The sequence below is a fragment of the Nyctereutes procyonoides genome, unplaced genomic scaffold, assembly GCF_905146905.1.
Source record: "Nyctereutes procyonoides isolate TBG_1078 unplaced genomic scaffold, NYPRO_anot_genome, whole genome shotgun sequence".
Taxonomy (NCBI): domain Eukaryota; kingdom Metazoa; phylum Chordata; class Mammalia; order Carnivora; family Canidae; genus Nyctereutes; species Nyctereutes procyonoides.
In genome coordinates this window covers 19,429,736-19,445,933 of record NW_026575032.1, presented here as the reverse complement: position 1 = coordinate 19,445,933, position 16,198 = coordinate 19,429,736, and the positions used below count along the sequence as shown (strand labels likewise).

Below are 16,198 nucleotides of genomic sequence, written 5' to 3'. Positions count from 1 at the left end.
TGATGTGTGATCTATTTGTACCACCTTTCTCTCACCGGATCTTAACTAAAAGCATAATTTTTGGAGTCCAGACACTAAGATAATAGAGATTCTTCTTATTCTTATGCAAGTTGGACTGAAGTGAAAGAAATAAGTGAAGAAAAAAAATCCCTTCCCAAAATTTACTTGGAGATCCACATCTGCTCTGCTATCCTATATGTCAGGCTATGATACACAGCAGAAAATGGTTTGGTCACATAGGATTTTTTGTTCACTTTTCAAAACCACCAATCTCACCAACACTAAGAAGAGCAATAGTTTCTTTCCAACACATGTCAATCGAGATGTGATTTTAGTAAAATTTAAAAGTGGAATCCCAGAAGCAGCTTGTTAAAATTATACAAGGTGAACTTCCAAGAATTAAAAAAGAAAGTAGCTACCCTGATATGAACTATGATGGTAAATTCATTTGCAGTACTCCTCAGGAGCAAAGGAACTCAAAATGTTCACTCCACACCCTTACTTTTATTAAGATTTGATTAAATTTTTGCAGTTGTTTTATAGATAAGTATAAAGCTGTATTTTAAAATTAAAGGTGTATTCTTGACCTAGCAATCTGTTTTAAAGCATTATTACTATGGAATGAACACAATTCTGAATACCTCAAAAATGTAAAAACAAAAAAAGAACAAAAACACACACATGTATGTGTTCCATGTATTCAATAGTCGCTTAACACGAACTTAAAATACCAGTACAACTCAGATCATGTGAGAACCATCACAATTCAAACCTCAACATAAATCGATTACATTATTGTATTTAAAAAATAATTTAATGTATAAATACATTTAAGTTTTTTAGTAAGAACGGAATATTTATGATAATTTGCTTTAAAAAGGCACTTTGGTAATAAGCTTTACTACCCCATCTTAATACAGGAACATAAATATCTTAATTTAAATTTGGCAATGTATTTTTTACATTAAACAACTTGCCAATCTGAGACTTCAGATGGAATTTAGAACTGTAAATACTGAAAAACTGAATTAACAAAGCACATAATGGTTTCCATTATAGTGACAGGGGGCCTTAAAACAATAATGAAAAGAATGGCTCATCACACTCAGATATTGTATATCTTGTAATGGACTAAATAGTAAGAAAAAGAAAATCATTTAGAGGTAGGCTGTAATAAAGTAGTTATGGTTATAAGAGCTTTTGGCAATCCAATCACAAATAGAGTAGTTCCTCATCATTTTAAAATTCACATCTCTCCTCTGATAAATAGACTATTTAGCCCAATCATCGATACATAAATAATCTGCCTATTTCTGCAAGTCAAGTTGTCCTGGACCTTATTTTCTATCTATATCACAGAAAGTTTCTGTTTCAACCTCCTGCCCATATTCCTCCTCTCATCTTCAAGGACCCTGATTAATATCTAGTGCTTATTAGTATCTAGCAAGAAGGATACAGCTGAATACATCCTATTGCCTTGATCATAAGCCTTCTGACTGGATGTAAGGATCTTTGCAGGTAAATCATGTTTAATAAATATTGTCTTTAATTTTTTTCTGTTAAATATATTATTTTTGTGTTACTCTAGAATATTGCCATACGCCTTTACCAAGCTGTCATGTATCATTATCTGAATATTTTTAATACAGTAAATTTGAAAACTTTTGAGAAGACTTCCTTCTAAAAAATCAGTACTATAGTAACCCATTTTTTTTTTTCTTTTACTCTCTCTCTTTCAGCTTTGTGATTTTCAAACACAAAATTTTTAGGACTTACTTATGTAAACTCATAAAATCACTTGGACCACCCAATTAATAACACCTACAATTTCATTACAATTTAGTGTTCGTGGTTATGCTGTTGGCAAGATGGCAGATCTCAGAGAAAAATACTTGCAGCAAGATCTTTATTAACTTTTAAGTAATAAAATTACTAACTCCTTGCAATAAGTATTTTTGTAAGTAAATGCAGCTCATATGAAACCTTTGTTCCATGGCTTTTATTTACTAATTTTTCTATTATTACCTTGATTTTATTGCATGGGTCTTTACAGGATACAAATATCCTTTTTTTTTTTTTTTTTTACATATTCTACCTTTCAATGCCCTTTATCTTATCCACCTGAATGTTAATAAATGCCCTTAAAATATTTATGAAATAGTCTAAAAGGAATAAACACTAAATTCAGCAGTTGTTTCTCCTGATGGGTGGGACTAAAGAGGAGAGGGAAGATACTTCGTTATTAAGTTTCCTATATTTCTGTATGGAATGATTTTATAATCACATCTTTTGTAATTTTGTTTTGTTTTGTTTTGTTTTTTTTACATCTTTTGTAATTAAGAACAAGTAAGATATTTTCTATTGCATCTAACTGCAACTTTTCATAATTAATTCCTAACATTAGAAAGTAAGACAATTTATATAGGCTGAACCCTTTTTACATAAACCCAGACTCCAATTTCAGAATTGCTACTCTATAAATTCTTTGAAAATGTAGAGGTTGGATTTCAAAATTAGGGCACTCACTTGACCACTGTCAATTGTTTATAAATATTTTCTGCAAACGATGAAACCTCTATTTCCAACTTACCTGTAAATACAGTTTATTGTCTTTTGTTATAGCATCCATAAGTTCTTTCTGTAGCGGTGGGTCTCCATTTACCCAGAGTCCACTGGTTGAACTGTTACCACTTAAACCATTAGTGCTATTCTGTTTTTTATACAAAAGCACATAAGCGGTGTCCTTTGGAAACCTACTCGTAATTTTCTGGACTGACTGAAATGAAGTAAATGTCACTCTGCTGTCATTAAATAAAAACCATTCTTTTGACATTTCCTTAGTTTCTAAATCCTGTTCAATCACTGCATTGGGACTATTTCTCCCTAGTAAATGACTCTGGGAGGACGCTAATGCCAGAGTTTCAGACTGATGGCACATCTGGTATGAAGACTCTGTACCTGTGATGTTTCTGGCATAAGAATAGTAATGCCCACTTTCAGATGATACACCAGAGTGAACGACAACAGAATTTAATAGATACGGCACCAATCTGGAGCAGCAAGCTTCTTCAGTTCCAGAAGGCTTTAATTTTTTAGCTAGGTTCTCACTAATATCAGTGAAGTCAACATCTATAGACCAACTTTCCGACAAAGAAGAGAAAGAAGTAGTTCTTTTAACTGGCAACTCCAAAACCAGTGGCAGTGACACATTGTCTAAAATTTTTCTTCTCACATGATACTTCTGATCATATGAAAATCTCAGGAGAGTAAGAATAAGGTACTCAGGCTCCTCTGTGATTTGCATAGTTTTCTCGGCATTCTGCAAAGAGGCACAGTTCTCACAATAATACTGGTTGTCGCCAGTAAGAATCTCTGGAGCCAAAAAATAATTTAGTAAGTCAGTTACTGAAGGTGTGCTTCCACCTCCTGGCTTCTGAGGTACATCTTTATTAACAATAATCTTGCTAGATTCATTGGGGACACAAGTGTTTTCAGTACAGCAAAATTCATCAGGAGGACTGCCTAACATTCTCTCATTCATAGCTGAGTCACAAATAAAGGCAGCTGTTGCTGGTTCTTCTGCAGGACCAGGTGCATTGGCTTGCGTTAGACCACCGTCTTGTGTATTGGACGATGATGCTGGATCTTGAAAAGACAAGTTTTCAACAGAAGAGGAAGGACAAAAGGCCAGTGAAAGATCTGTAAAGGCTTCTACTTTTTGTGAGGTACTCCTGCAGTTCAAACAACGTATGTGAGTTCGTAGTTTTCCTCCAAACATTGTTTCTATTAAAGTCTTCTCACCATCACTTGTGCAAGGGTTCTCTGTTAGTACAGCTGCCTTACTGGCTACTTCCTGTAAAGAAGTTTCATTGCACCCCAGACTTTCAGAAGGCTTGTGTGAGGACTGAACTTTCAAGATCTTTTCTTCTTCATGTAGCCTGCAGGAGAGTATATCATTATACAGCTGTTTCACTTACATTTCAATGTCATTGCTATTTAAAAATACTGGTGGTTTATACATAAAAATAAAAATATTGGTGGCTTATATGAAGAGCCAAATTACTTTTATCAAATAGAATGCTTAATTTAAAAAATCAAGTTTCTCCTCTTTTAATCAAGAGGAATATGGAATAATGTAAGAATGAGGACTAGAAGTTAGGGGCTATCACTACCCTATAGCCTCATACTTTCTCCATACTATTTTATAGCACTTATTACATGATAGTAAGTGATATATGCTCATTAATTATGTTATATTATCTTTGCCTCACATCTCAGACAAGCCTGGTACAAAGAAGTCACCCAACACATCCTTAGCTGAATCAAAGGAAGACTGTACATGCTAATAAGTTCAAGTAACCTTACTAGTTATTCATGTAACAGTAGGGAGGCAAAGATCTAGAGAAGAAGATAAAGGTTTTATTAAGTAAGTGGCAAAGAGACAATAAAATATACCAAACTCATCTAGTTACAAAGTGGTCTAAAGGAGCAACTATTAAATTTTTGGGTCTCAGGATACCCTTATACTCTTAAAGTAACTGAAGAAAATTGAGGAACCCAACAGCCTTCATTCATTTGGCTATATCCATCAATATTTACTATATTCAAAAATTGAGAATAATAGTAATAAAATAATACATCTAAAAACAAAAATAAACCAGTTACATGTTAATGTTCATAACATTCATTATGAAGTTATATTTTCTAAAACTAAAAAATTTAGTAAGAAGAATGTCATTGTTTTACATTTTGCAAATATTTTAAATATCTGGCTTAAAAGAATACAGCTGGATCCTCATAGCTGCTCTGTGTTTAATATATTGCGGTATGTTTTTCTGGATGAAACATATGAAGAAAATCTGTCTCAATTACATATACACAGATATATAGATAGAAAAGAGAGACCATTGAAAATGTTTTAGGAACCCCTAGGAGGTCTTTGTACCACACTCTGAGAACAGCTGGTCCAAAGTAAGAAAACCAAAAAAAGAAGCCAATTAAAAACAAAAGAACACTTAAATATATACAGAAAATGCAAGGTATTTTATTTTATTTTATTTTTTTATTTTTATTTTTTAATGCAAGGTATTTTAAAGGTTAACACTTGAAATATGTTTTTAAAGGCAAAAACAATATGCTATAGAAATAATCTGTTATGAAAGAAAACAAATCATAACTTTCAAAATACTTTTTACCTGTCTAGTAGAAACCTGAGGTATTCAGAGCAGTCTTGCTGTGATCTAGGGGTAAACCATGGAGGTCTGGAAGCCTCAAAGAACACCCGAGGGGCATATGCTTCTCTCTTGATATCAGTACAGAAAATATAAGGAAGTGATTCTCACACTATGAATCAAATAACTGAAATCTTAATATCCAATGTTTAATAAAGAGAACTTAAAATTACATTGCGTTTAACCCTACTACAAAGTGCCAAAAATGATGCAGATAAAATTAGAAATAAATTTAGGTAATCTTCAGTTATAACTTCTCATTATGCAGATAAGAATTAACAACTAGAGGAACATGTGATATACCCAAGGTCATACAGATAAATTAGTGCCAGAGGGAGTCACACTAGAACCCAGGTCTCTTGAACACTTAATATCATATTACTAGCACTATCCCTCTAGGACAGTCATGTGCTTACAACCATAATTTTTTGAAAAACAAAATCTGAAAAAGACATGTTAGTGAATATACATTTTGGATAAAGTAATATGGGGAGTACTCTATAGGGCCATGCATACCTACTTTAGGTGAAAATTTCTTTGACTAGGTACATAGTCCATAAATGCACAGAATGTAAGTGTATCGTTAGGGTCCTTGCTGATTTTACTTTTTTGGTATGGAAGAGGCTTAGTGAAGTGGTTGCTCATGGACTTTGAAGCAATCTTGGTTTGAATCCTAGATTTTGTGACAACAAAAAGGACCTGAGAAGGCATCTGAAAAGATGTGATTATAACTTGAAAATTTGGAATTCTCCTGACATTTTGAATATTTGTGGTATATAACAGAATCCTTAGTTAAGAAAAATTTCATCAAGAGAGGTGTTGATAGAATTTTGAAGGAAGGCACTTTAGGATACTGAGTGAGCTCTAGAGTCATTTAGTTCACACTCCAATTTGCCATTTGTTTGTATGACCATGAAAAGTAGGTAACATAAACCCAGTTTCTTCAATATGTAAAATGGGGATACTATACCTTATTACACATAGATTGTTTTTGAGGATTAATAATACATGTAAACAGCACCAAAGCTAGGCAAATTTTAATCCTCAATAAACATTAGCTTTCTCAATTATAAGAAAAACGTCTTTTCAATTATATAGGGAAATCTACCTACCTAAAACAATCCTTGTTGGCTTGCTATCAGAGAGGGTCTCAACTGTGACAACTTTCATTACGTTCTCTTGTGAATTCCTTTCTTTTCTTGGGAGCATGGAACCCTCCCATAATTTTTTTCTAACAGCTCTGATTTAATAAGGTAATATCTACATATAATGTATTTATATCTACTTATACACACAGATACATATATAGAGACTATATGGTAAATATGGACTAGTGATAAAGCAAGAACGGATGTCAATTTACTAGAAAATTAACGTTTGCCAGTAGGAGGGAAGAGATTTCATCTCCCGTGGTCCTGAGGTGTTTATTTTGTGAACACATTTCCCTCAGAAAGAGAATAATAAAATTAATCTCTTTGAGTAGATTACTACTCATAGGCCATCACTCATATGTTAGTTTAGTTTTTTTCCACTTAAGAAGTTATACTTGATCTATTTCACAGCTCATAGACAGGAAACAAGGCATTCTTATCAACTCAATCCCACCAATCCTAAAACTACCTTTTCTGAACTTTAGAACTCTGTAAATGTAAGACAATCAGAAAACCCGAAAACAATATATTTTATCTATAAATGATATATATATTATTCATATGTATTGCTCAAAACTTAGAGTTCCTTGAGCATTAAGGATTCCTCTCCTCTTTGAATACTTATCAGACTCCATATTGTGTTTCTCAATAAATGTCTCCTGAATGAGTGTTTACTATGTGTGACTTTCTTGCCAGTAGCAGAAATTCATTTCCTTGGATGAATTTATGGACATAAAAGATCATCATAAAATTTTAAGCCCTAGAAAATATAAAGTTGTTTATCCATTAATTCTAGAGCTTAAAATTTTTGTCATAAAGAGAGGGTGTTTATATTAGAAACAGGAAAAAAAGAAGCCAATGTGCCACAAAATTATTTATTACTGTGAAAAATCTATCAATTTCATATCTATAAACTATTAAAGACTTCTTCATGAAGAAGCTTATTTATTGGATAGAAAGTCAGATTTCATCTATAATTAGAACGGTTAGCATAATGTTCATCTACAAGAATGGAAAACAGGAGGAAGAAATAAAAACTTAGAACATATCCTGATCTTAGGCAGGATCTCTTTAGTATATCTAAGTGAATCTGTTGTACTGTGTCAAATATAATTATTTAAAACAGATTCACCAAGTTTGGTATAATGTGAAGTTTAAACAGTAGTGTCCATGAAGTTAACATGTACATACCATTCACTCACCTGTGTATGAGCCAAAAAGGCAAAGAGATGCTGTAATTTTTTCATTAATGAATTGCACCCATTTAGATTTAAAGATAATACTTGTCTCCTGAAACTGAAAAAAAGCATAGTGATTTTTGTATACATGTACATACATATACAAGTACATACATATACAAGTACTTCATTTTATTGTTTTAAAGATTTTATTTATTTATTCATGAGAGACACAGAGAAGCAAAGACACAGAAGGGGAAGCAGGCTCCCCACAGGGAGCCCGATGTGGGACTCAATCCCGGGACCCTGGGATCACGACCTGAGCCAAAGGCAGTCAGACGCTCAAGTACTGAGCCACCCAGGCGTCCTTAGATAAAATCTTATAACTATAAAGGAATGATCTGAAATAATGCACACAAAACTGTTAACAAGTTACTTTTAGGAATGGAAATGTCTGATTAAAAAAACAATTTTATGTCTGAGTTTTTATTTTATATACTTCTAAATTTATTTTTTTAAAACCACAAAGAATTTGCATATTACCAAAGAAATAAAATACGCTATGTGCCTATTCTTAGATAGTATCATTGGCTTAATCAATAAGATGGTTCTTTGAATTGCTGTTGCTAGTTACAATAGCTTTGGGTCTCTTCTTTCACTATCATCTGTAAAATGAGACAGCTGAACTAGATGACCTCTGGTGGTGAGATATAGATTTGAATTTAGTTTCATGCTTAGTATTACTTGTATCTAAGTGTACACATTTAAAAAAAATTAAAAATCTCAAATATAGGGGCAGCCTGGGTGGCTCAGTGGTTTAGCACTGCCTTTGGCCCAGGACATGATCCTGGAGAACCAGGATTGAGTCCCACGTCGGGCTCCCTGCATGGAGCCTGCTTCTCCCTCGGCCTGTGTCTCTGCCTCTCTTTCTCTCTCATGAGTGGATGGATAAAACCTTAAAAAAAAAAAAAAAAAAAAAGGTGGTAAAAAACAACCTTAAAAAAAAAAATCTCAAATATAAACAAACAAAAAGCCACTAAGCCAAACAAAAAAAACACCTTAGTGTTGATAGCATATTCTGGGGCCAGAATATAAAATAAGTCTAACTCTTCATCTTTTAGTTTATGATTCCTCTAAGTAGGCATAAAAACTTACAAAGGCACGGAATTCAATTTGTAATGATTTTTGGTCAAGTTCTATAAATACTCTATTGGCATTGAAGAGAAAAATCCGAAAATGTTTCTACCTTTAGAAAAACTTTATCATTATTTTGTACTTTTACAGACAACACTCACATAGCTAACAACCTCTGAGTTTATATTTGCTAAGTTGCAAAAGAAAATGAATTTGAAAGTAAATATGTAAGAGGACAAAAAAATATATATGTTTATATATTTGTTCAGTATCTGTCAACTTGGTGGTGGGAAATAGAGCTTAAGCTTCTGTAAAAGTAACAAAGTTCTCAATCTGATAAACAGTAAAATATCTACAAGTAGAAAAAACTAAACATAACTCCCTTAAAAGATATATAGGGAAAAAAAAAACAGACTCTTATAAAATAATAAATTAGTACTTGAGGACACTTAAATTCTTTCAAATAAGTTCACTTTTTAATAAATATCAAGCCAGAATAATTAAAAAAGATTCTCAATGCAATGTATATATATTATACATATGTTATATATACAATATATAAGTAGAATTTATAGAAGTTAACATCTTAACAGTTCCTAAGCACCTTTATTTCTGAATAACAATTATATAAAAATATTATTTCTACATTAATAAAAAATTAATGTGAAGACAATCTCACCAGGTTATATTTCATCAGTATGCATCAATCTCTATAGTTAAAAAAAAGGTTCAAATTTAAACTTACTCTGTAGCCATAAATAATGCTTGTATAACACTGTTCATATAACATGTATTTCCTAGATTAATAAGACCAGTTTTCCCCGTTTCAGATTTTCCAGAAAGTCTAGACAAGCAAGAGGCCAAAGAATTGGATTGAGAAGTCCAGGCACTTTGATTGAGAATCAATTTAATCTTCTCTTCACTGGGCTTAGGGAAATCCTGTACATCATCAAGAGGAGAAATAGGTTAAAAATATAAACTATTTTTTAAATTAAATTAACACCATAAAGAAGATTCCTCCACTGACATTTAACCTTTCTTTTCTTCTACTTAAGTTTTGGAATCACCCCTAGTACTTGACCAGTCATCAGAAAAGTTACATTATATTACATGGCAAAATTAATTATCTCCTAAAAAATAAATATGCCCTAAAAGTAGAGTTTATCAAGTTGAGAAATATTCAAGAACCAGGAATTCAAGTCACATTTGAGCTATTTGTTTCCAATTTGCCAGTAAAATGTTTCGAAATAAATCTTTGAGATCAGAGAGTGTACTGCAGTGCAGTTACTCAAAGGCAGTAGAATAAGGACTTAAATTATCACACAATTGATTAACTTAAACAATTTGCTTTCAAATTTTCTAGTGAAAGTAAAAAAATTTCCTCTTCATTCACTACTAATATTTACTCAACATTAACCCTTAGAAAAAAAAAGTTCAAAGTAATCAGAGGATGAAAAATGAAAGCACCTAAGTACAAAAATAGCTTTAACTTCGAAAAATAAAACTCAATCTTGTGTTTAACAATATAGAAAATTATTAGAAGACACAGATTCTTTTATCTGCTCTGTGACATTTGAAATACAATTTTAAATCTAAGTGATTTCAAGCATGAATGGAGAATAATGAAAGTAACATTGTTAAGCCTTTTTTTTAGACTGCTATTACCATCTGGTACTTAGACCTTAGAAAAGCATTTTCTGAAGGAATTTTAATCTCTTATTTTTCTTGCTGTTGTTGACAACTAATAGAAGAGTGTTGCCCTTGGATTGAGAGTGAGAACCCTGCTTATTCTGAGCCTATTTCATTACCAGAATTCTCAGGATGTAAAGCACTGAAAAATGGCAATTAACAGCAAGAAGTTTCATCTATGGACTGTAGGAAGAGATTAACATTACTATTAAATCCATGATAAAAAGCTCCTATACATAAAACCATTCACTTCTGAAGTGTCAAAGTGTCATACTAGTGGTATACATTAATTGCTCAACAGTCTTGTGTTTTGGGTTTGACCAAAATCAGTTTAATTTAGCTAGCTATATAGAAAAAAGAATAAGCTCTGTATTCATTTCAGATACATAAGAAGTAATAAAGATAATGAGACTTTTTCAGATCTCAAAAAGGAACACTATTAATAGAACTGATTTCTAATAACTTCTGATTAGGTTTGCCTGACGCAAATTCTCCAATTCTTTTCTGACACCTTGATTACTCAGTAAGTTTAAGAGAAAAGTGTGTATGTTGTGATCCATCCTTTGAGACAAACAGAACCAAGTGCTTCTTAGATCTAATATCTATATAAAGTTGAAAAACAGGGTAAGTTCACAAAGAACTCAAGATTCTACAAAATATGGAAATTCATGAACAGTCTATAGCAAAAATGGAATAGAAACCGGTAAGGAAACAAAGTCAAGTATTTTATTAAACTGCCTTTTCTTGATTCTAAGATGTTCCTAAGTATTTTAACACTTCTGATACTGGGATACGATGGTGATGTATGTATTCACTTAATGTAGCATTTCTTTTTAAACATATTTCCCCACAAGCTGTTATAAATCTGAAGATATGCCTTATAACTTATGGCACTGTAGAACTTAAGAAATATGGTTAATAATTTAGGTTATCGCAAGTAAGAGATTACTCCCTAAACATTAATGAATCATGATTCCAATTAAATTTTTCAAATAACAAGCATATTAGCATAGAATAGTAAATTGAACACCTAGGTATAGAAATGTTTCATTACATTCCTCACATCATGGTCTGTGGCTGTACAGATACTGGTCCAACTATCATCATACCTTTATTGCTTCCAAAATAGGTTCATAGAGGTCTGGAAATCCAGAATAATGATACATCATACAGTGTATCAATTCTGTTAACTGCACTAAGAAGGCTGTACTGGAAGGCAGACCATCACTTTTGAAGGAGTGAACCAAATTAACTACGTGAGGAACAATCTGAAGAGAAAAAAGACAAACATTTCTCAATGTATACAAATTGGCAACAAATTCTCTAGCCTACAAATGGAATGCAAATGTTACATGATCAGCAAGTACCTTTCTGTATGTTTAGTCACAGTCTTTTTCTAAAAGAGTTAGAGGAGTTAAAATTTCTAGGACATCATAGTAAATCGATTTCAATGTCATATAAAATTTTAATTCCTCCTCTCTCCTCATCCTTACACTCCATCTAAAACACAAACTAAGATGCAAAATAGAACTCTTAGTCATTTCTGCCACTCTAAAAAAATGATTTAAGTTGAAAAATGTTAGGACTATTATATCAGATTGTTCAACAGGAACAAACTTTTAAAAAGATAAACCTAGATTTAGCTTAAGAGCTCCATCTAGTGTGAGTTTTAGATTTTTCACTTGAAAAGAAACTACATACTTTGCACATTAAAGTCCACTTCAAGAAAGTAACTAAAGTAACTAAAATTACAGCTCAGACTATAGGATCATGTTCTTTTTGATAATTATAGGGAAGATGTCTTACGTCTTATGTGGTTATCCTTACTAATGATTCCAATTCCCCACCTCCAAAGAGAGATGGTTCTAAAAACAAAGGGAATCAGAAATTTCTATTATTTTTAAGAAACTGGAGTTAAAAATAAAAGGGAAATCTAAAATGCTCATTGTTCAAAATCATGCAGAAAACTTAGGATTGATAATAAGCACAACAGTGTCCCTTCATTATAAAATTAGATTAAAGTTGGGACGTCTGGGTGGGCTCAGTAGTTGAGTGTTTTGGCTTAGGTCGTGATCCCAGGGTCCTGGGATTGAGTCCTACATCGGGCTCCCCGCAGTGAGCCTGCTTCTCCCTCTGCCTGTGTCTCTGCCTCTCTCTCTGTCTCTCATGAATAAATAAATAAAATCTTTAAAAAAAAATTAGAATAAAGTCAATGCAGAGTCATCACAAATTCAAGAGATTAACAAGATAAACTCTGTTTTGCAGAATTGGTTCATGCCATTAATACAGTGGTATCCTTGTTCCCACTAACCATTAATCATAATCTAATAATATACATTTATACTTCATATGTAAAAGGCCTGCAATATAATATTATGTTCTATTTGTAGAGCATTTATTTTTGGTTGCTAACTTGTGATAAAAATGAAGTTATTACTCTATGGTCTTATCACCAAATGGCAATAACAACAATTATAGAAACATCACAATCAACTCCCTTTCCTTCCTCCTAGAAAGAACAATCATATTCTTAAATTAACACTGCTATTTTGCTCTGATTCTATGCTTCAGGCCTTAAAGTCACATTTTAGCTTCTGCACTACCTTCTTTAATCTTACCTCCATCAAAGGTATTAATTTGATCATGAAACCATCAGTTCCTAATCAGTTCACCCTACTGCTTTCATCTTTTCATTTCTAAGCAAAGCTGAATTATAATTTTGCCCATAAAGCCATATTTACCAGATACCCTTCTTGCTAAAATAATCAGAAATGCAAAGTTATTTTGTTTCTTCAGAGGTGAAAAGAGAAATGGAAGAGAAGAGAAAATAATTTTTAAAAATGATTACTTAATTGACAATTCAAAATCTTCCAAAAGCTTCCCTAGCATAGATTTGGTCTTTGCATTAGGTAATAATAGAGTTGTCTAGTACTGTATCTCATGTGGTCAAAATTAACACTGACATAGAAATGACACTAAGTTCTTCACGGATATATAGATATTATGTCCAAGCAGGCTATAATTACCTTCTAAATGTTTGAAAGTTTCTTTTTCTTTTTTTTTTTTTGAAAAAGCAAATCTAAATATTTGTAGACATTCCTGTAATATTCATTAAACTTAAGTTACTTTTGGAGAAAATGTGTATAACTTATCAGAAACTTTGATATTTTTCCTTTGGTTAATTTCTTTCCACTTATAAAAAGCATATGAAAAGCGATTTTGTCTATAATAACACTCACTGTAACATCAATCTTGGTTTGCTCTAAAATGCTGTAAGCATATAATGAATAACGATGTTGGTGATTCCAGATACTGCTCATACTTAACAACGTCTAAGCCTGAGTCCTTCACTGAGTGAGAGTTATTGTTGACTTAACTACCGCGTGACCAGGGCAGTACTAGATGCCCACGTTCATTTAGTTGAGTAGCCAGTCAGGCTATGCATAGTAGGTAGGCAATGATTAGATTTTAGTTTTTAGAATTTACTAAACCAGATGACAATTTTCAATTTCAGATCTAACTAATCCTTAAATAAATGATTTCATATCAATATTTCAATAAGATAAAATATTTCAAAGTCAACCATTTTTATTTTAACTTTTTCAGAAAAAAAACAATATAACATATGGAGATATATTCTTTTAAAAAACTGTGAGCAAAGAAAGAGATTTAGAGTAAATGACTCTAATCAGACAAATGACTAATCAGAGATTAAGAAATGTCCTCAGTATGAAGAACAACAAACATTAGAATGGATGAGTAAGTTATATTAGAGAATCTCCTTCCTAGAAATTCTGATTATAAACCTTTTCTCAAATGGCCTATACATGATTGTGCCTGAAGACAGACACAAATAACTGATGTTCTTTATTTACCTCATTAGACGTGGCTGCTACACGTGCTATCTCAGCTCAAGTTTTGAGTTCTGTGTAACAGATATTACTGGTTAATGGTCAAGATCACCAATTACACAATTAACGGTAGAAATTCTCAGAATACTCCATTCTAAGTGACAATATATAATTACTTGTTGACAAGGATTACTTTCTACAAAGACTGCAGACTTTCCTTCAGTGGCAGTGAGGCACTGAGGAGCCTACGTATGTATATGGTTTTTGAAACTAGTTATATTTCTGGCTAATAATCAACAACTAGAATTCAGCCCTTCTTCATCAATCTCCCTTGAATTTGCTTGTATGGGGTCAGCATTCCCAAGATATTTATATCGTGGGTGTACTCAAAAATGAGGTTCTAGTCCTGTAAAACTGAGGATCAGACCCTGGAGGAAGCAAATAATGACATAAAGAACTGCTTTCCTGTGATGCACGAGATAGATAAATGGGCAGATTCTCAAAATAACATTTTGTCATTTCTGCTTGTAATGAATGATAATCAAAAGAACTGAAATCAAATCAAATCAAAATCAGTGATGTAGCTCATTAAAAGTGGTAGTGTTCTGGATATATTTTAAAGGTGGAATAAAAAAAATAAAGGTGGAATCAACAGGATTTGTAGGCTATGAGTTGGGACAGATGAAGCATTAATACTGGGGCTATAAAACTACTTGCTATTTCCACGTTTCTGAATTCTAAAGCATTTTTCTTCTACATTGTTCACATGTGCAACAGATAACCATCAGTGACGCTAACATGTGACATCTCTCATGCAGAGCAGTAACTTTCAATTGCTGAGTGGTTGCAATCGGAACAGTTTTGGGGAGACTCAAAATATTCTGAAAATATACTCTTTGGAGGGAAACCCTATCACCTCAGTTTTCTAAGAAATCATAAAGTTATAAGAAAAGAGATTCAGGACTAACCTAAACTCTTTTCACTATATACAAATGTGACTCCATATTAAACTAAAATTTTAACACAAAGGTTTTCAGGGTAGAAAGCTTGTGCCCTAACTTACCAGATGAAACGCCTCTGGAGAATGCTGAAAACTGAGCAGCATGTGAGAAAGAACTGCAAGAGCACCAGGTCTCACAAGAGGAAACCAAAGTCGATTAAAAACCTTCAAAAAAGACAAGACATCCACCTTAAGAGTTTGTAGGGGAAACATAAATCCAATCAGTGATTACTTTCCTTGGACCAAAAATATTATGTGACTATCTGAAGTCACGGATTATGTGACTAACTTACTGAAAAGTTTTATCATAACATGTTATTAAACTTGGGGAAAGAAAGTTGGGGAATAACAACATGAGAGATCAAGTGGCCTAAACAACTCTCAAAACCCCTTTATCAAATAAAAACCCATCAAACCTTGCTTACAAAGTGATTGTTCGTTGGCCCACACTTCATTTGATTCACTTAACACTGATTGAGAACCTACTATTGCTTGGCATTGTTCTGGGCAGAGGATAGAAGCGGATTAAAAAAAAAAAATCTCTGAATTGATAGGGCTTAATGTCTCCAGGGTGGGTAGACAATAAAAAGCAATATGGAGAGAAGTACTATGAAAACAGGGTACAAAGAAAAGGGGCTGCTGAGTAGCAAAGGGGTCTGCTATTAATTAGGGTATTCAAAAAACATGTCATATAAAAGGTGACATCTGACTATAAAAAAATGGAAGGAAATAAAAGTAAGCCTGGCAGATATCTAAGAGAACAGAATATGGAGTTCATGGGCAAATAATGAATAAGAAATATATACCTGGCAGTCATTAACTTAGAAACTTATTTAAAGAAGTGGACACATATGCTGTGAGTATGGCTTGAGTAGAAAATGGCTCAAAAATGAAACTCTAAAGCTCTCTAAAGTTAGAAAGATCCACTAAGAGAGACTAAGGTGCCAGGGAACTAGGACAAAAA

The 16,198-nt window shown here is 32.7% G+C and overlaps 1 protein-coding gene across 1 annotated transcript in view; it reads right to left on the bottom strand.

The window, feature by feature from the left end:
* The window catches only part of USP38 (ubiquitin specific peptidase 38), a 29,463-nt gene that overhangs the window by 3,529 nt on the left and 9,736 nt on the right, over nucleotides 1-16,198 (bottom strand). Inside the window, exons 4-9 of the mRNA XM_055317009.1 lie at nucleotides 15,298-15,399; nucleotides 11,493-11,651; nucleotides 9,440-9,633; nucleotides 7,585-7,678; nucleotides 5,196-5,302; nucleotides 2,591-3,938 (exon numbers count right to left, since the gene is read on the bottom strand). Of these exons, the coding sequence (XP_055172984.1) occupies nucleotides 2,591-3,938; nucleotides 5,196-5,302; nucleotides 7,585-7,678; nucleotides 9,440-9,633; nucleotides 11,493-11,651; nucleotides 15,298-15,399 (2,004 nt within the window). The remainder of the gene's footprint in view (nucleotides 1-2,590; nucleotides 3,939-5,195; nucleotides 5,303-7,584; nucleotides 7,679-9,439; nucleotides 9,634-11,492; nucleotides 11,652-15,297; nucleotides 15,400-16,198) is intronic.